The sequence below is a fragment of the Chiroxiphia lanceolata genome, chromosome 17 (genome assembly GCF_009829145.1).
Source record: "Chiroxiphia lanceolata isolate bChiLan1 chromosome 17, bChiLan1.pri, whole genome shotgun sequence".
NCBI classification, from domain to species: Eukaryota; Metazoa; Chordata; class Aves; order Passeriformes; family Pipridae; genus Chiroxiphia; species Chiroxiphia lanceolata.
Window position 1 is genome coordinate 12,383,729 of NC_045653.1, and position 20,505 is coordinate 12,404,233.

At 59.8% G+C, this 20,505-nt stretch overlaps 1 protein-coding gene across 1 annotated transcript; it reads left to right on the top strand.

Moving 5' to 3' along the window:
• Nucleotides 1-3,219: 3,219 nt before the first annotated feature.
• On the top strand, nt 3,220-14,404 carry KIAA1755 (KIAA1755 ortholog). Its single transcript, XM_032705293.1, has 14 exons — nt 3,220-3,313; nt 6,142-6,342; nt 6,786-8,085; nt 8,194-8,352; nt 8,894-9,017; nt 9,330-9,447; nt 9,614-9,700; nt 9,802-9,918; nt 10,243-10,341; nt 10,590-10,738; nt 11,535-11,673; nt 11,944-12,066; nt 12,660-12,851; nt 12,932-14,404. The coding sequence occupies exons 1-14, from the start codon at nt 3,311-3,313 to the stop codon at nt 13,916-13,918; spliced, it is 3,798 nt and encodes a 1,265-aa protein (XP_032561184.1). The 5' UTR covers nt 3,220-3,310; the 3' UTR covers nt 13,919-14,404.
• Nucleotides 14,405-20,505: the final 6,101 nt, after the last annotated feature.

Genomic DNA, 20,505 nt, shown 5'->3' on the forward strand with positions numbered 1-20,505 from the left:
CCAGAGGCAGCACTGCTGCTGCTCACCAGCCTTCCACCAGCAGGCACATGTGGGCTGGGGAAACACCGGGGAAAACCCGGGGACTCGACAAGGAAAGCGAGAGCAGCCCAGATGGGTTTGGAGGGAACTTGGAAAGAAAAGTCAACAGCTCAAAATAAAACCTCCCACATCCATTTCCAGCCAGGACAAGTTCACTGTCACCAACAGAACTGGGCCGTGACCAGGACCTGTGGCCACTCTGGTTGTCCCTAGACCAGTAGGCACTTCACCAGAGCTCAGAGAAACACTGTCAACATAAAGGTGTGGGGAGCTGCAGCTCCTGCCCACTGCCTCATGTGTGGTGTCACCACCAGCCTGATGCTGCCCACTGTCACCTGCACGTCCCTGACAGCCTCTGACCCAGCAGCATCTAAAAATACATCTGGGAGACATGTGGGGGCTCCTCCATGGTTGTTTTCCCAGCTGCAGGCTCAGCGTGACCTAGCCACAGCTGTTCCTGGAGCTGGGAGGGCTCTAGGCCAGCGTGGGGTCGCTGCTGACGCCAGCCCTGACCGCTTCATCAAACAGAGTCAGTGGGGACAGCCAGGGACCCCAGAGCTCACACAGCCCCTGCAGGGCATGGCCAGCAGCAGGCAAGGACCCTGGGTATGGGGACATAGGGTCCACCAGGAGCCCAGCCACAGAGACCAACCCTGACACTGGGCTCACCGCCCTTACCCTCCCTCCAGCCCACCATCCCAGTGACATCCCAGGGGACCCCTGGGACCGGCACTGCAGTCAGTGTCTCTCCCCCCGCCAAGGGTTGCCTTCCCCCAGACAGGCGGGCTCCTCTCGCAGCACGCCAGCTCATGACACAGGGTCTGGGAGCCTCGTGGGAGACAAAGGGGGATGCAGAGAGCCAAGGGGGTTGATTTTGCAGAAAAGTAAAAATAAAAATGCAGGAATGGTGACCTCGGGCAGAGCCCAGGGGGGGATCTGAATGGTGGCTCTGTGCCGGCAGAGGGACAGGGCAGGAGGCCACATGAAGCCTGTCCCAGCAGCTGCTCGGGACAAACAGGACATGGAGAATGGGAGCAGCAGAGGAGGGTGAGCTCATGGGGTCAGGGGCCCCGGGGTGGAAGGGGCACCCATGAGGCCCCAAAGAGCTCTGCCTTTTGCTGGGCGGGCTTGCTCCCCAACAGCCCAACTCCCAGCTCTGAGCTTCACTGTCTGAGGCTGGCAGGAGGGGATGGGGAGATGCTTTGGGGGATGCAGGGCCGGACGCAGCCATGCTCAGTGCCCTCATAGGGTGGCCCAGCTCAGCACAGCTGGCAAAAGGCACCCCATGGTGCAAGTGGGGAGCTGCTGCTCTCGGTGCCAAGGTGGGGGGGTCCCTCTGGGCTCAGCTCCACATCTGTCCCCTCCTGCTTGCCGGTGCCACAGAGGGATTGATCCATTGTGGTGGTGCCAGGACCCGGTCAGTCACATTGCCCTCCTCCCTGCCCTCAGCCTGGTGCCCGTCAGGAGGTGTGAGAGCCAAAGCAAGTTCTTGGGCTCATTTCAGAGGTGACTACACAATTAAAGAAGGTCACAGCCCTGAGCTCACGCTCCCCTGCTCTCAGAGAAACTACAAAAAGCCTGAAGCTGGTAAGCGAACTAACACAATTACAGGAGGAATCGGCTGCTGGTGGGGAGGAGGAGCTGCCCAGTTGGCCCCAGCTGGCACTGGGGATCCCGGGCAGGAGGCTGGGAGCCAAGGGCCAGCCCTGCAGGGAGCTGTGTGTGAGCTCAGCCCAGCGCCCCAGCCCAGTCCCCACGGCCAAGCCTCTGCCCACCTGCACAACCCCTGGTGCCTGAGCCCTCGCAGCACTCATGATCCATGTGGGCGACGGGAGGGCTCTCGCCAGCTCCCAAGGAAATGGGAAGCAAACGCGAAGGCCTCGCTGGCGCCGTCCTCCCTCCCACACGCCAGCAGCCCAGCTGCACCTCCTCCCGTCTCAGCTTGTTTTCACAGCCTGTCCTTTGGCCGCTCACTGATCCCTGGACAAATGTTCGTTAGCCAGACTGCCCCGGCAGCCTGCGGCCCACGCCGGGGCCACCCCACCCGCCCTAGTCCTGTCTCCCTTCCCAGCCCCAGTCCCGGCCTCGAGCCCATTCCCACGAACATGACAGTGGAAATGACTCCAGCCTGAGCTCTTGCTCAGATTTAAGAGTTTAAGGGTTTAAGAGTGCTGGACACCGTGAACAGGGCTGGCAGAGCTGGGAACCCTGTGCCCACTGTGCCTGAGGATGGGAGACTTGCCTCTGCCCACCATGCCTGGGGCTGGGAGAGCTGTCTGTGCCCAGAACTGACAGAGCTGTGCAGAGCAGCACTTCGCCTGAGGAGACACCAAATCTGTGGCTTTGGCTCTTACGCTGGTTGTTTTTGTACAGTTCTGGTTGCTGAATCCCACGATCCTGCTCCTCAGTAGGTCCTTCCCATCATTGGAACAGCTCAAAGTCCCCCGGGAGACACTCACTGTGCTGCTGCTGCACTTTTGGGGCAACTCAGGAACGGGAACTGGGAGCCACGGGATCCATCCAGGACACAGACCAGTGCTGGGGATCACACCAACTCTGCCTGACTGGGGTGGACTGGAAAAGAAGAAAATCCCCCCAGACATTACATGTATGAACACATCTGCACACATATATATACACATGCACATGCAGCTCTGCATGTTCCCGGTATATTCCAGGACCCCTGTCTGGAGCTGCTTGGGGGCCAGGGGACTGCGGGGGCTGTGGGAGGACCCCCAGTACAACCCCTCCTGCCACCCCCCAGGGCTTCTTTCTCCGGGGGTCTTACGCTCCCTACACCGCGCCATCCCATCCCATCCCGCCGGGGGCCGCTCTCACCCGCCGGCGGGGGCGCGCAGGGAGACCCCCCCGGGGGATCCGCGACTCGGGAGCGCACGGGGGGCTCCCACCAGCAGGCACAGGGAAGCGGCCCCCCGGCCCCCCCCGCGCTCCCCGGGCCGCCCTCGCCAGCCCCTTCCCTCCCCTCCCCCGCCCCGCCCCGCTCGCTCTTTCTTAGTCTTTTCTTTCTTTATCCTTCTTTATTTTTTTTTCTTCTTTTTTTTCCCCAGAAGAGGCGCGGCGGGCGGAGGGGGCCGGGGGGGCCGGGGCTGCCCGCCCCCGCCCGCGGCTCCGGAGGCGCCGGCGAAGGGAAGAGCCGCCCGCGGAGCGGGGACTGGCCGGGAGCCCCGGGCCGGAGAGCCCCGGCGAGGAGGAGGAGGGACGGGACGGTCGGTGCCGCGGCCCCCGGCCCCTCCGCCACTTCCTAGGAAACATGGTAATTTCCTGGGGCATCCCTCTCCCTGCCGCTGCCCCTCCCCGTGGCTGCCGGCCCCGCGGGCATCGGGGGGGCACGGGGTGGGCACCAGGAGCGACAGCTGAGGGAGGTCGGGAGCGAAGGTGGAAGGAGGTGCAAAGGCAGAGATGGATGTGAAGGTGAAGGTGGGTGCGAAGGCACGTGAGAAGGTGGAGGGAGGTGGGTGTGAAGGGGGAGGAGGTGGGTGTGAAGGTGGAGGTGCGTGCGAAGATGAAGGTCAGTGCGAGGTTGGAGATCAGGTGTGGAGGTGGCCGTGGCCGCTTGGGCAGGTGTGTGCGGGGCTGCATCCCGCGATGTTTAGACTTCCCTGCAAAGTTTGTCAGGGGGGTGGAGTGCAGCGAGTGGGTGCTGCTGCGTGAGTTGTGCCAGTGGGGGGGATGCTCAGCAGACTCTCCGGGGCCGACTGGCTCGTCAGCGCAGCCGGCACGTGCCGTTGCCCCGGGCTATGGTGAGAGAGATCCTGCTCTGCCAGGCCAGGCTGGGCGCTTTCAATATCGTCCTGCCAAAGTCGGTGACAGCAAGAGCTGCTGGAGAGAAGAGAAGAATTGGTATTCAGGACTGGTCCGAGGCTCAAACCTCGCTCCTTCTGAGCAGGGGGGAGAAAGGAGCTGGAGCTGAGAGTCACCCTGTGGCTTTGGGCACGGGTAAACAACTTCACCGCACCAAAACCCCAAAGCCCCAGCCTGACTTGTTGATGTAAACCACTTAAAAATATGGGTATTTGGGGAGGAAATATCAATCTCTATTTTCACAGCACTTTGGCTTATTAAAATGGAAATAGCTGTGCAAATGTACAATCTCCTTATGCTCCCTAATGCCTTTGTTCCAGCTCCGCTCCCTCGCAGCGGGTGGAGGGACTGGGATAACACTGGCTGCTTTTGGATTCCTACGGGCTCCTGTCGGCCCCGGATGCGGCTTCGCCCACGAATGCAGAGCTGCTGCACCATGGTACCCCAAAAGCCTCCCCCAGTGACAAAGTGCTTTGTGACATTCCATGAAAACATTTTCAGTCAGTCATTACAGGCCAAAATATTCCCCAGCACAACCCATCCTGTGTCTGGTGCCTCCATCAGTCCCTGGTTCTCTCCTGACATGGGCTCACACGGTCCCTGCTGCTGGATGAAGTCCTGGGTGATAGGGCGAGAGGAAACAGCCTCAAGTGGCGCGCAGGGGAGGTTTAGATTGGATACTAGGAAAACTTCTTCACTGAAGGGCTGTCAGCTCTGGCAAAGACTGCCCAGGCAGTGGTGGAGTCATCACCATCCCTGCAAGGATTTTAAAAGACTGTCGGAGGCAGGGTGAGCAGTGCTGGTTCATTCTCATGGCAGCATTTGGAGGTGGATGGATCCCCCTGTGCTGTTGAGATGGTGGCTCCTCACCTTGGTGTTGGGATGGGGAAGAAGCTGAGCTCAGCAGTGCTGGACAAAGGGGTGGTGGGTGCCCTGTTGGGCTGGCACTGGGGATCAGGTGGCTGCACCAGGGCTCCACTGGAGCAACATGGAGTGGGGTGCTTTGCCCTGCAGCAGAGATTTTCCAGAGAAAGGTCTCCAGTCCCTTCTGGGAATTGTGAATAGTAAGACCAAGCGTGAGGAGAAAGGTCAGTGGTAGAAAGCCCGAATAGGGAATGCCGTAATAGATCAGGGCCCTGAGAAGGGACTGGCTCTCCTCCTGCTCTGCCCTGGCTCTGTGGCTTCTCCTGTTCAGGTGCAAGGGCAGAGATTCCTGCATGGAGACACGGAGAAAAGTCAAGAAGAATTAGCCGAGGTGACTGCAAAGTGCTTTAGCTAAAACGTATTAAAGCTAATTAAGATGACTTAGCCCAGGGCCCCTTGGTCTCTGCATGGGCTCCCTGAACCAGGGATAGTTGCCTGAAACTAATGCTCACCTTGAGCTAATCCCACCTTCAGCTAATTCCACCGGACTTCCCAGGTGCCCTCACAGGAGCACAGGGATGATGGCGAATTGCAGCTGCTTGAAGTACCAGACCCAGATGTCTTGGAGGATGCTCCTCTTCCCAACTCACCAATGGGGTCCCTTTGGCAACCTGTGCCAGAGTCACCCTCGTACTGCCTGGAACACAGCCAGGGCACCACGGGAGCCAAGGGATGGCTTCCCCTCATGTAGCAGCAGTGACACCTGGGTCAGGCAGGCAAGAGCTCCTGCAGCACTGGGAGAATGAACTGGGAACTGCTGGTACATGTGTGGCCACAGACCCAGTGTCCTCACCCAGTCTGGGCAGCTCAGGGGCTGCAACACAGCAAAATGCTTCCCAGAAAATGCTTGCAGGAGTAATTTCGAGTTTGGCAACTTCAGCAATGAGTCTGGACCAAAACACCTATCATCTTCAGATGTTTGTCCTTCCTCCCATCTGCTGCATTCCTGCAGTGAGTTTAGGAGCCCAGCACATCCCCACACTCTGTCTGGTCTGACTCCGCTTAACCCCTCAGCTGCTGTGGCTCCTCCACCTCCATGTGGCTGGTGGCCGAGCAAGGTGGCTGGCAGCCTTTGGGAGCTCATCCTGGGCTCCTTAATCATTGGGAAATGGACCTGCCATGCTGCACACCCCGCCTGTGCTGTGCTCACTATGTTCCCCTCCCAGTTCCTCTTATTTCCCACCCAGGAAGGTTTGCAGCCCCCTGAGCTCAGCAGTGTTGCCAGAGTGGGCATCCCAGGGCCTTGGCCGCAGTGTGGTGCAATGTGGGATGGTGGGCAGAGGCACCAGGTTGGGGGGGGGATGGCATCCCCGCTGCGGGGCTGCTCTCCCACCAGTGACACTTTCCTCCCTGCAGCAGGATGCCAGGTCGCTGGATGCAGCAGTGCAGAGTGCCCTCCAGGCCCTCTACCCGCCCTTTGAAGCCACAGCCCCGACTGTCCTGGGGCAGGTGTTTCGGCTGCTGGAGACCAGCTACCAGGGTGATGGGCTCTGCTGCCTGCTCCAGTTCCTCATCCCGGCCAAGCGGCTCTTCGAGCGCCTGCGGCAGGCAGCCTGTGTAAGCCCCTCTGCCCCCACGCAGTGCCGAGTCCTGCTCCTGGACATGGGGAATTTGCCCTAATGCGTCCTGCCTGCACGGCTCCCTCCCTGTCCCATCCCCTCCCTGCAGAGGGGACCATGCACACCCAGCTCCCTGGGAATGCACCAACACACACGTCCCTCTGGGGTCACCCTGTCTTGCTCCTAGAGAGGCTCAAGCAGGGGTTTTCCCCCTGTAAGTACATGGGGAGACTCCACACCCTGGGAATAGCCATGGATCGGGGTGGGCTTGCACAGCCTCTGACTGTGGTGACTTGGCTGAGGGACATCCATCCATGCCACTGAGATCCCTTGTCCCTACGGCGGGAAGCGCAGAGCCGGGCAGCGAGAGCGCGTGGGGCGGCTGGGAGGGCGTGGGGCTGGCAGGGCTCGCTCATGCGCTGTGTTCTTCCTCCCTCCCAGGCTCCCTACTTTAACCGCATCTTTCTCCATGAAGGCTGGCCCTTGTGTCTGCACGAGAAGGTGGTTGTGCACCTGGCACCGCTCAACCCCCTCCTGCTGCGCCCCGGGGACTTCTACCTGCAAGCGGAGCCCTGCGAAGAGCACTCAGCACGCGTCACCGTCAAGCACCTCTCCCTGGACCTGCGCTCGGTGGAGGAGACTCCGGTCCCTGAGGCCGCCCACGCACTGCTCTTCACTGAGGCATGGCTGGAGGAGGTGAACAGCAGCTGGGCTGGGGACCCCCTGCACAGCTGCCTGGTGGCCACCGAGAACGGCGTTACCCCGCTGCCATGGAGCCGGATTGCCACGCCAGAGTTCGTCAACAAGCCCAGGGCTGGAGCCAATGGTGTGCCCACAGGTGCCCGGCATGAACCTCCTCCTCAGACTGTACCTGAGCCAGCAGGACCCGGCATGCTCGTGCCCCACAGCATGGCAAATGTCCCTGTGCCCTATGGCAACATTGCAGGCACCATCCCAGGCTGCAAGGCCACCTCTTGGAAGTCGAACCAGGGACGGTACCCAGGACTGATCAAGGTGGAGCAGGCTGGGCTGGGGAAGAAGCCATCCACTCTGGCCGTGCCCAGCCTCTGCGAGATCATCAGCCAGAACCTGGAGGGGGAGTACGTGAACCTGCTGGAGCAATCCCAGGAGCAGCTGCATGTCCTAACCAGGCCCCTGCTGCCCACCTGCCCACCAGGGACAATGGGGGCTGGGGCTGAGGTGATGCTCCCCTGGGAAAATGGGGGACTGGGGGCAGATGCCTGGCCCTGTGGGGGGGCACTGAGCTCAGAGGAGAGTCCCTGCAGCCCGTGCCTGGGGAGGAAGCTGAGCCAGGAGCCAGGGCTGCATGGCCCGAGGTGCCGCCACCGTGATTCCTACCTGGCTGCGCTGCAGAACCCAGTGAGCTTCGGCCCCGGGCTGATGGCAGCCATCCTGGAGGAGCCAGATGGCTACAGCCCCGACTTGCCCCCTGCTGCCCCCCGTGAGACCCCTGCACAGCATGGGAAGAGGGCCAGCAACCCCACGCACCTCAGCCACCAGCCCCACCAAGCAGCTCCCAGGGTACCAGCAGAGGCGTTGGCACAGCGGGGCAGCCCCCGGCTACCCCCGGGCTCCAGCCACAAGTTCTCCTTCCTGAAGGGTGCTCGGCTCGGGGCAGCCCCCGCAGATGAAAGAGCCACCAGCCAGCACGAGGGGGCCTGGAAGAAGATGTCAGCCATCTACTCACCCAGGATGGGCAGAGCCAGGGCAGCTGGGAAAGGTACTGTCCCATGGGGCTGCAGCACTTGATCAGGCACTGCTGGGGCTTTGCCTTTCCTTTGCCTCATTGCATGTCACCAGCTCCTCCCTCCTCCATCCCTGTGCACAGGTACAAATGCTGCTGCCCCCGTGGAGGAGCACTCCCTGGAAAGCACCGGCTGTAAGAATGGTCCTCCTGTGCCTGGCACCAGCCCTGCTGGCTGGGAGCCGCTGGCCTGGCTGGACCTGCACGTGGGGCTGCTCCGCTCTGGCATCGTCTGCCTGCCAGGTACTGCCGGCACCGCGATCCCAGGGGATGGCGGGAGGGGTCTCCAGAGGGAAACGGCGGGCTGCTGGAGAGGGTGTTCTGGAGGAAGGTTTCAGGGCTTTGCTGGAGGCCAGAAATCCCCCAAGCAGAAAATTTCCTTTCAGCTTGGCAAAAATATTAAAAACATAAATGCAGGCAGCAGAGCAGCTGCCCCGGTCCCAGCCGCCCCAAACCCTCCCACACCATTCCTCTCTAGTGAAGCTGTTCAGTTTTAGCTGCCAAACACTAAACATTTGGCTCCTTCCTTTTCCCAAGAACCAAAAAACAGTAACAAACTCCACCTTTTTCTCAGGAAAAACGTTCCCAGAAGCTCTGGAATGCCATGCATTCATGTCCAGAGCCCCCCCAGGCTGGCTCTGCCCCTCTGGAAGGACCAGAGGGGCTGCACTATGGCAGGCCCCCGAGCTGAACTGGGGCAGCACCAATGGGTGCTCTCGCCCCTTGGGGGTTGCTCAGGGCTGGCAGGTGGCTGCCGGAGGGGTCACTCACTCTTTTCCTGCAGGGAGCTCGGACAGGTTGGGCAGGGCCCTCCTTCTGGTGACCACCAGTGGCAGCGCCTGGGGGGCTGCGTGGTGCTCAACTGCTGAGCTGGCGAGGCTCATCCTCTATCTCTGCTCCCTCCCCAGGTAAGGGCCAGCAGGACCTACCAGTGATCCCTAGATACTGCCTGGCTCAAGGCTCATTGGCCGAGTAGGTGGATGCCCAGCATCCCTCACATTCGGGTTTGGGTGCATCCCCAGGGACCCTGGGCTGTGCCCCTGCCAGAGGCACATACTCTGAGCCTTTGGCTGGGGCATCCCACAGGGACGAGGTCACCACTTGTGGCTGTGGGCTCCTGCCTGCAGGGGGGTGCAGAATGTGGGAGGGGGCTTTGAGCAGGTCCTGCCCCAGGGGAGGACCCACACTTCAAGTGCTCCTGCTGTGTTTCCCCTCACTAGGCGAGAAGTGAGGAATGGTGAGAGGCGAGAACCAAAGGATGTGGGGCTGACGGTCGTGGTGGATGCCAGGAAGCAGCCGCCTGCTCCCGTATTGTTCTCTGCCCTCCGCTCCATCCAGGTACACTGGGCTCTGCGTGCCTGTGCCTGGGGCAGGTGCCCCTGCCAGGACAATGGAGCCCATTTCCCAATACCTGTTACCTGAGCTCACTGGGAAATGGGCTCCACAGCGAGTCCTAGGGCTCTGTGTGGGGTTTGCCCTGGTGACTCTTCCCTGCCTCCCACAGAGTGTCTCCCCGGGCTGCATCCACAGTGTGCTGCTGCTGGCTGAGAAGGAGCTGGTCACCCACCGTGAGAGGCTGCCCGGGGTGCTGGTGAGCCTGTCCCTGCCCCGTGGGCTGGGGCAGGAGGAGGTTATTTCCTGCTCCAGGATGTGCCTGGGGAGGGACCAGCCTTATGAGCCCTGTGCCTGCAGGTGGAGACCCTGACATCGCTGAAGGCTCTGGGCCGCCATGTCGACAGCTCCCAGCTGCCCCCGGAGCTGGATGGTGCCTTCCCCTACTGCCACGGCGAGTGGGTTCAATTCTTCCAGGTGTCTGTTACCACGCCATTAGCCATCCCCTCACCACCCCCATGCCCCTCTGTCCCCACCGCGTCTTACATGTCCCACACACACCCCTGGAAAAGCAACAGGAAGGTCTGGGAGAGGGGAAGGAAAAGGAGAGCTCTGAGCACAGGAGGGCAGCTCCTTGCTGCCTGCTCCTGCCTGCAGCTGCCCATCTGTCTCCACGCTCCCTTCCCCCTCAGCTTTAACCCAGTGCCTCACAGTATTCTCTGCTCTGGCTTGGCACTGTTCCTCCTCTTCCTCCTCATGGGCAGCTGTTCCCGCTGACCCACCGTGTGTTCTCCCCCCTAGAAGCTGCATCCCTTCACGGCCGGCCTCAGGCAGGCATCGGAGCTGCTGCAGCGCTGCATCCAGGAACTGCGGAGCACCGACACGCTGGCAGGGACACGGGTAAGAGGGATGGTGGCACCTTGGGGACATTTCAAAGGTTCCCATCTGCAGTGCAGCCACAGCAACATTTCCTGGTTGCCCAAAACTTGGCGTGACCACTCCCAGACTGGCTGCTCCTGGCCATGGGGCTGTTCCCTGTCCCCTCTGCTCATCCCTGGGATGCAGCCCTTGGTACCCCTTCTGTGCTGGCTGAGGCCTCAGGTGAGGTCTCGGGTAGGACGCCTGTCCAACCCTCTCTCTGTCCTCAGGATGCAGCTGCGGGCATCAGGAGGCACCAGGAGCTGATGCAGAAGGTGCTGAGTGACCCACAGCTGGTACGGGTGCAGCGTGAGGGGGGCTTCGTGCTGGCCAGGCTGCGCAGGGAGGCCGCCCGCCTCCGCGCCTCCGACCACGTCAGGTAGGAGGGGACAGCTTCACTGGTCAAGGGGTGCCAATGGTGGGGACCCCTGGCTTCTGCCGGCTGACAGAACCACCTCCCCAGGGTCAGCTCAGTCCCTATGAGCACAAGCTGTTGCCGTGCTCCCTCCTGCTCTGCAAGCCCGGAGCACGCATCTGGCACGGCAGTATTGCCCCCATCCTGACTGGGGAAGGTGCCAGATCCCTGGGAGGGTCTCCTGCTCCAGGCTAGAACGGATCTGTCTCTGCGCTGCGATGCCTCGGGCTGGGCTTGTGAAAAGCCACTAGATGGGGCCAAGTCCCGGCCATGCTGCACTCGGCCGGCCATACCGCGCTCGTCCGGTGATGTCGCACTTGTCTGGCCGTGCCATACTCATCCAGTGATGCCGTAATCCAGCCATGCTCTTACTCATCCAGCTGTGCCACAGTCGAGTCATTCCATACTCACCCAGTGATGTTACACTTGTCGGGTGATGCTGCTGGTCAGACTCATCTGGTGATGCCACACTGGTCCAGCCATTCCACACTGGTCTATTGTCCGTGCATACTGGCAGCACTAATCCCACTGCTCCCTCCTGCTCCCTTCCCTCCGCGGGGCTGGGCTGCACTGACAGATGATGCTTTCCCATCCTGTGGTCCCTGCCTTCTGTATTGCTCCACGGGATGGGGAGCTGTCCAGGTGTGTGCAGGACCAGAGTCAGGAGCTGACTAAGAGACCTGCTCCCCTCCACCCCACACATCCCTGAGCCCACCCAGCAGCACCTGGCACTGACGGCCCCTCTCCTCCCAACCACCAGGGCTGGCATGGAGTTGGCTGAGGGGCTGTACAGTCAGCTGGAGGAAGAGCTTCACGACCTGGTGTCCCAATCCAACAGCTGCCTGGAGCGCCTGGAGTTCCTCCGAAAGGTCCGGGAGCTCGAGACCGAGTTTAGCAAGGTGAGCTGGGTGCTCCTGGAGTGCTGCAAGTTGTAGTTGTCCTCTCTGGTGTTCCGTGGCTGAGTGTTCTGGGCACGTTTCCTTTGTTTCCGATGATGGCGGAAGCCTGGAGAATAGCAGGATAGCCTGAGCTTTGATGTTCGTTATGAGTGACTGTGCGTGACTGTGCCTGGGCTGGGATGCCCGGGCAGGAAGGGGAGATGCTGTGGCCACACTGCTGCTGTGGCCAGTCCTGCCTGACCCCCTGACCCCTGTCCCGCTCTCTCACAGCTTGGGTGCTGGCTGGACGGGGAGGCAGCAGCGCGGCTGCAGGAGATGGGCACCGAGGAGTGGAGCCCCGACAGCTGCCAGGGCTCTGCCAAGCACTTCAATGAGTTCCTGGCCCAGGCCACGGTATGCTTGGAGCTTTTCCATAACACACGTTCCCTGGGTTTGGAATGAGGTTTCTGGGCAGAACTGGGTGTCCCAGTGCTGTCGGGTCACACTGAAGTTGTCAAGCTGCAGTTGTCAAGCCCAACATTGCAGAGATTCTAAGCAGCCCTGCTCCACTGAGGGGGTGGCTGCACTATTCCTTGCTAGGCTGGGACTGCTGTCCCCAGTCCCTGCTGTACTCCATCCATGCAGCTCCCTTGTCCTGCAGAGCCTGGGTATCTATCAGACAACAAATAACATGGTGATGAGGATCTGTTCTTCCCACTCCCCTGCGTGTGGAGGCCCTTTGGTCACACACACCACAGGGAGAACAAGGCACAGTGATCCCACTTGGGACAGGAGGTGCATTTAATGCATTTTGAGCCAAGCCAGGGCAGAGCAAAGGTTTGGAGAATCTCTGTTCCCTTTGTTTCTTCTCACTTGCCCAGAAGTGTTTCCCATCCAGCTGTGATGGTGATGCTGAGTGCTGACCTGCAGCGCCTCACCCTGGACACACATCCCAGGCCAGCACCATTCCCAAACGTGGAGCTTGTTCCTTCCTGCCGTCCCTGCAGGCTCGGTACCAGCACGGCCTGACCCTGTGCCGGGAAGTGGCTGAGGTCCGAGATGCAACATTTCCCGAGGCAGATGCCTTCCAGGTGGCTGCAGCCCTTTTCCAGACAAAGCTGATGAGCTTCTCCAAGCAGCTGGAGCGGCGGCAGGCAGAATGGGAGCTGATGCAGGAGCTTGCCCAGTTCTCCAACAAGGTGGGTGCAGGGGGTCTTCCCCTGCAGGACCTGGTGCTGCTGGCAGCAACAAAACCAGCTGCTCTCACCTCCTGTTGTAGGTCACGGGGCTGAAGCTGGACTGCCGGCAGTGCTCGGCCCGGGTGCAGCACGGGGAGGGCCAGGCACTGAGGTGCCTGCAGAGATCCTTCCAGAAGCTCTCGATGGAGTTTGGCCTGGAGAAGCTGCAGGAGATGAAAGCTCAGGTGTGCAGGATGCAGAGCAGCCAAGGGCTGGCAGCCTGGACAGAGGCACGGCACAGGTACCAGGAGACCCGGCAGGTCCTGGAGGAGATGCTGGCGGAGCTGCAGGAGGCCTGGGGAGTGCAAGCCGACAGGCAGGGAGACTCCTCGAGCCCCCCCAGCCCAGGGTGTGCAGCCCCTCGCACAGAAGCCCCCGTCTGCAGAGCAGCCGCCAGCCCTGAGCCAGTAGTGCTGGGGGGTCAGGGGGTGGCAGAGCAGCCAGAGCCCAGCCCCGAGGGGCCAGGACAGCACCAGGGGCCAGGACAGCCCTGGGCCAGCTCTGCTCCTGGCTCCACACTGGATGCAGAGCCGAGTTCCCCACAGCCCTGCTGTCAGCTGGGGCCTGAGGGTGCCCGCACCTCTCACTACCGTGTCTCTGCTGACACCCCCCTGCCCAAGCCCGAGAGTGGAGCCAGCCTGGGAGCAGCAGGACACCTCGCCCCAGAGCGCAGGCAGCCCCCTCGGAGGCGTCCCTTCACGCTGCCTCCCTGGATGCGTTTTCCAGGTGCTGACCAGGCATGTCCCACTGCTGTGCCCCATGGGACTGCCTTGGATCCCAGTACACCTGGCCCACCGCCAGGGCCATGGGCAGAAGCTGCCCAGTACTTTCAGGTTTCCAGCCAGAGCAGTTTCTCCTCTGAGGACTCAGACTCACAGAACTCTGCGGAAGAATCCCCAGCAGTGAGCTCGGCTTTGCCCCGAGATCTACAGAGTCCCAGACCACCCTGCCCCTCTGAAAAGCCCCCCGAGATTGTTTACCTGGAGAACCACCACACTGAGAGTCTAGCTAAAGCAAATGCCAAGTAACCAGTCCCTCCAGTTGAGGCTCTTACTGTCCAACTGTGGAAGTCTCAATCACCAACTGAATGGGACTTCTCACGCTCAGAAGTGGTATGCTGGGGACTCTTACCCAACCTTCAGTCCCAGAATCTTTGGTTCCCTGTCCTTAGTGCTCTCCCTGCCTTGGATTGGCAGTAACCCCATCACCAGCTCATGAGATTTGTTAATAATCTACCAGGCATGTAGCAATCTTCCCATAAAGTGCCTTTATCCTTACCAGTGCCAGCCTCATCTTGGGCAGCAGGGAAGGTTCCCACAGTTAGCAGCTGTGCCTGGAGCATCCCAGGGGAACACAGACCTGTGCCGAGGTGTTCCTGCCATTGACTGTGCTCCCCACTCCTCCGGGTGGTTTTACCATCCCCTGCACCAGCTGATCCCCATTGATGGGCTTTGTGTTTGTGTGCTCATTAACATGGGACTAATGCCATTAATGTTAATAAACCTGAAGAGAAATACCTGGGGTGGTCCTTGTGGAGCAGAGCAAGAAGTTATGTCCTGCTGAGATCCAGGTGCTGTGCTGCTCACCTGGGCTCCAGCTGCTCCCACCGCCCCAGCCCAGCGTCCACAGGCAGCCAGTGCCACCATGAAGGCCCCCTGTGCCCCTCACATGGGCTGAACCCACAGCCTGGCTCTCCTGCTTGCTGCCACCACCCTGTTCCTGCTCAAAGGACCCTTTTGTAAGGGTTAAGTGCCTCAGTCTCTGGTTCCCCCTCCCAGTACGTCGAGGATGGTGTCATCCTGCCCAGCCTCCCCACTCTGTTTTGGGAACGCACTGCCCTGGAGCCTTGGGGACCCATTCGAGCTGGGTGCGACCTTGCTGATCCCAGTCCAAAGCAGCCTGGGGTCCCCAGAGATCCCATCCCCGTGGGTGTGTCCCCCCCGCCATGCACCGCCTGTTTGGGCACCTAGGAGCGGGTAAAGGCAGGCAGGACCCCGGCTGTCGGGCCAGGAGGTGACCGGCCGCCCCCTGGGCAGCGGCAGCATGAGCTAATCAAGAGACATCGGAGGAGAAGCAATCTCTCCCGTGGAGGCTGTTCCAGAAAAACACTCTCCTCCTCCCAGCCCGCTGTGGTCATGGCTCGCGCCCTGCAGGATGCTGCGCCTCGGCAAAGGGCACTCGCCCATCCCAGTCTGGCTGAGCATCACTCATACCCCCCTCAGTCTTGTTTTTGCCAGATCCCGAAGCCGAGCCCCGCTGAGCTCCTCTCTGGAGGCTGCGGCACTGTGCTCCTCCTGTCTGGGTCATTAACGCATCATTAACGTTGGAAGGTCGACCCCAGCCCTGCACCGTCACAGAACTTCCTGCCTGTCACCACTCCTAGTCCTGCCCATTGTCTGCCCTTTACTTCTTCTTTCAGTTCTTTTGAACTCCATCTTCCCCAGCTCAACACTGATTTCACTACTGGCACTTCTGTCCCTCCTCCACTGAAATCCTGGTTGCTGAGTCCACCCCATTCCTTTTTGGCTTAAAAGTCATTGTCTTAGAGATCCTGAACACGTCTGCATGTCCTGCCCTGGATGAGCCAGCAGGCTTCGTCCCATTCTCCAATAATGCCATGTCCTGAATGGCACCAAGGTCACCCAGCCAGGACATTTCAGCTCTTCATGTTATGACATGTCCCTGTGCCAGCCTTATTTGCCTGCTCCCCATCCCCACACATGTGGCCAGTGCAAGCCATGCCTGCCTGGATGGCACCCAGCACATCACAAGAGCCAAAAATCTCTTTTCTCTCCAGCATCACTCTAAGCCAGGCCTGACAGTTCCCTCGCTCGATTTTCTGCTCTGCTGAGAGCTGATCTGCTGCATCCCCCCCCATTACAGTTTTTAGGTTGGGGGAATAGCACTTCCCAGTAAGAAACTGAATCATTCTTCAAACCAGATGGAATTATGATTCTTCTGAATAAAGCAAACACTGGCTTTCCTGTTGTTTTCTTTTTACAAGAGTAAAATAAAAAAGGATATTTTGCAACTCCTGAGATTAACTGATAACACAGAGGGAATTTCCGGCCCCTGGCTGGAGGGTGAATCATTTTCATGGAAGAGCCCTGCACACTGGCTGCTCTCAGCCCCCACATCTGGGTGGGCACAGCTGGATTCTGCCTACCAAAAAGTGTTTTGCAACATTCTGCAGAAATTTTCTTATCTCTGCTGATCCTTCAGTGCATGATTTACGACTCCAAGTTTGACCAATTAAACCATAACCTTTCCAGAAAGGCAAGTACAGGAGTTAATCAATGTCTCCTTCCCCCCATGAAATGGCAAAATCATTTGTCAGGGGCTGGCAGGGGTCCAGGCTGGTGGGGGTCCAGCAGTGCTGGGGCTCAGGGCATTGTGGTCAGCCCAGACTTGGAGGGGAGCTCCTGCAAGGCCCTGGGGAATACTTTTTTCCAAAGGAAAGAAAGTTCATAAATGATGGATGCAGAAGATGAAAAAGCCTGGAGAAGGGGAGGGCCCATGAGTCATGCATAGACCCCAGCCCCAGGGACAACCCACCTATTCCCATGGCAGTTCCTGGGGCAACCATCCCCCCATGGCTCCTCACACCCTGCTCCAGCAGAGCAGCTGGTACCCAGGCTGGCACTGAGCCAGGAGCTCCGATCCACTGCACTCTTCTTCTTCCTCCTCCTCCTCCTCCTCCTCCTGCTCCTCCTCCTCACTGCCAGATTCCCATCAAGCCCTTCCCTACAGACTGTGGGGGCTGGAGGGTCACTGGGCTCAACTGAGACGAGACAGAGGGAAGAGGAAGGAAAGAATAGGAAGAGCAAGAGTCACCGGGGCTGCCACACTCCCACAGTGTGCCACAGCTGTGCCCTGTCCCAGGCAAGGAGGAAACGTGGCTGATGGGTGACGAGGCAAAGAAGCAGTGACAACAGCATGTGGGACATCCCAAAGCCCCCCATATGGGCCCCCCAGCAGCTCTGGTTGCCAGTGGAGCTGCTGTGGGTCCATTCCTATCCAGGCAGCCCCTGGCATCAGGGCTCGGCCTCAAACAGCCACTGGAGTTCAGAAGCACAGGACAGGGATTTGGCCCCTGCCATGGCAGGAATGCCATCATGCCTGGATTTGTCCTCCCGGGTGGCAGCCAGGGCAGCAGTTCTGGTTTCAGGAAGTAAATATAAAGGCAGCCCTGGGTGCAGGAGGGAGCTGAGCTGTGGCACAAAGCCACCAGCTCTGTCCCGGTTTTGGGAAGTGGTTGTGAGGAGAGATGTCCCCTTTGTTATACCCTTTGTTTTCTGCTCCAGCAGAGCAAACAGAGGTCTCACCCATCACTGAGCCAAGGTTGCTGGTGCTCTGGGGAGCTGCAGGACTGCTGTAAGAAATGGGAAACCAAAGAAGCCAGCAATACCAGAGGAAAACAGGAAGGCTGAAGGGTAACGTCAAAGGGTCGAACTCCAACGGCTGGACATAACTCAGCCTGATCTGAGCTGGCCAGGACAAGGCCAACCCAGCTGCTTTCCAAAATCCCAGCTGTGCTGCATCCCGAGGGATGGATGGAAAATAAAAGTGTGCCAGTGCTTGCCCAGGGGCTTGGCAGACACCCACCCCTGGGAAGCTGCTGACAGGAGAGTTGGGCACAGGCGACCTTCTGAGCAGGGGCCACGCGTGGCTCACGTGTGAGTCCTGGGGGAATCGCCAGCTTCAAGCATGAAATCTGGACCTGTGCACTCACGGAGGAGCACAAACACACTATGCACCAACTGGGGAGCACAGACCCCTCTTGTTTCCCCCTGCAGACCCGTCGGAGCCTGCACACTCTGAAGGTGGTGAGGGATTACCGGGGAGTGGAGCCCTGGGGGAAGAGGTGCCCTGGGGAGGGAGGGCTGGGGTGGTTCCAACAAACTGCTGGGAAACGACAGCCAGAGGCTGGAATTCAGCTCGCACCAGGTACAACCAGACCAGTTTGCAAAACATAGTGTTTGGCTCATGGGTGCCCTGGCACTGGACACAAGCCCATCCTGCAGCACTGCAGCCCACCCATGACTGCTGTGGGACCCTGCTGCAGGAGGACTGGCCATGTGGCCATCCTGGGGCCACCAGCAGGGAAAGACTTGGCACGACTGGAGAATCCAGCTCCCCAGCACATATCACTGCTGTCCGACACAGGACCCATTTTCCAGGGGCTTTCTGGGGAGCCCTGCAAGGGAAGCCCCCAGCCTTCCTGCCCCCACCAAGCTTGGAGACCAAATGAACCAAGAAACTTTTGAGAGGTTTTTTCTTTCTCGTTTCTTTTGAATAAAAACAAAGACTCGGCCTAAGAACAAAGATGGTGACATAACAAATTCCTCCTGAACCCCCCCTAGAAGTGGGATGGGGTGCCTTGCTCCAGGACTCCCCAGAGAAGATGGTTATCAGCTGCTAGCCTGTCCCTTTAGGCCATGCTGGTCCAGGCTCTGCACTTTTCGGGAACAGCCCCTGGGTCGGCATGTGCTGTGAGCAGTGAGCCAGAGCCTGGGACTGTGTCTGACACCACTGGAACATCCCTCCCTCTACCCCGTGAACAGAGGATGCCTCAACCTCACAGGGCTGTGTCTACCCTGTGGCTGCAACATCAGAGCACACCGGGCCTTCCTGCGGGGCCAGGTGGAAAAACAGTCTGCTTTTCCTTAAAAAGCCACTTCTCCTCCCAAAGGAGAGGCTGCCCATGCCCTGTGCTGCCTGGCCTGGCAGGCAGCTGCCTAGGGCTGGGAACAAGCCCCCCTTTGTGCCGACTCCAAACCCCTCCATCCCAGGAGCCCCGCACAGCACCGAGCCCGTCTTGCCCAAGTTACTGGCTCAGTGCCAGAGCTGCCTGTGGCAACCGAAATTCCAAACCGGGGGTGATGCCAGCACCAAGCCAGCAGCTCACCTGGCCCAAACTGCCCGTGATGCCATCACCAGCCCCATCCTCCCTCACCCCAGGCTGCAGTGCCCTTATAGACCCTGTCTGTGGCTGCTGCTCAGCGCTTTGGCTCACCCGACCACAAATGGAGCAGCTACAGGTCTTTCCCCCCAGCTTGGAAATATTTCTCCATGCTCAGACATCAGAGCTCTGGCATGAGAGGGGTAATTGCAGTATCTTCGATGCCAAAATCCCCAGCCCCAGCCCCAAATGCTCCAGTCATCATGGGCACAAGACATTGTCTCACCCTTTAACCTTTTCCCAAAGTCACATCCCAGCCCTGCTGGCCCCCTTACGGAGGGGGAATGATGCCGAGCTCTCCACCGAGGAGAACACAGGTTCCCTGGCTTCAGGGAGCTGCAGGAGCAGTGGCTCTGCTGAGGGCTGTGCTTTGGGGAACACCCGGGGCGGGAGGCACCACAGGAGATGGGCAGAGCTGTTGAAGTCAGTTGACAACTTAACAGAGCGACTCAGAGCAGACACTGTCCCTTTTCAGGGATTGTTTATCTGCCTGCACAAGGGACTGACTCAGGACGTGCGGGCACTGGGGGGGCTGCAGCCGCCCCAGCACACACCCAGGAGAGCAAACAGCGGCTCTGCCTGTGCGGGACAGCACGGCAGGGACCGGCACGCTTTGAAGCAGCTCCAGGAGCGGGGCGGGGGCAAGGGAAGTCGTAGTCCTGCACTGAACACCTTGAGCAAATGAGGAGTTATTCTGGGCTTCAGCAGTGCAAACACCCTCTTAATGCAACCTTGTCTTAGTAAGGAGAGTAAAAATACCAGCAGTGTGGCGTGGGCAACATTTTCCAGTGCCTGGGCAGACAGATGCCTCTGCGATATGTGGTGTGAGTGAAGTGGGCACTAAAGCTGAAAACAAGGGAGGTTTCCTCTTGTTGAGGTGCTGGAACCAAGTCTGGATAGCCCCTAAAGGACAGCCCTGAGTGGACAGACTTAGAGGGATAATCCTGGGGGACGGCCCCAGAAACACAGCACTGGGGGACAGCCCCTGGGGACAGCCAGGCACTTGTCTCCTGCCACTTCTGCCCGAGGTGCCAGAGCAAGGATAAGCACTGTCAGTCGTTCCTGCTCTGTGCTTGGCCAAGAAGCCAGACAGAAGATAGTCCCTGCCCAGTGCCAGGCCCCCTGGCTTGCCTGGTCCCACACATCCACACAGCCCAACACCCTTCCCTGCAATAAACTGCTCTGCTTCCGAGTGGAGTGAGAAATGGCCATTTCCTGCTGCTCCAAATCCAACAGTGTCCTCGCTGTTTGTCACACATTAACTAAAGCAAAGGACGCGTTCCAACGTGGCTCCTCCGCTGCGGAGTTCATCCAGAGTTCGCACCAGGTACAGGAGGAAGAACAGGCCTGTGCAGGCAGAGCTGGACCCGGCACCCCCCAGCACGAGCCCAGACACACTGGCACTTGTCGACACTGGTGGCAGAGGCTCCTCTGCCCAGGAAACAGCCCTGGAAGCAGGGTCAACTCAGGGCAGGTGAGATGAGCGAAGGCCCTCCCTCCACCACCTGCACACCCCCAGCCCGTGCACATACATGGTGGAGCAGCACATGAGTTGTTTCCATTGAAAGCAGCTGTCTCGAGCTTTCTCTCAGCAAGGATTTGCTGCTCCCACTCCAACCTCTCTCCCCGCCTCCCTCAAGGATGGTGAAGGAG

Coding starts and splice junctions, on each gene's coding strand:
- KIAA1755 (XM_032705293.1), top strand. Junction 8,353..8,893: donor TGGCATCGTCTGCCTGCCAG/GTACTGCCGGCA, acceptor CTTTTCCTGCAG/GGAGCTCGGACAGGTTGGGC. Junction 12,067..12,659: donor AGTTCCTGGCCCAGGCCACG/GTATGCTTGGAG, acceptor CCGTCCCTGCAG/GCTCGGTACCAGCACGGCCT.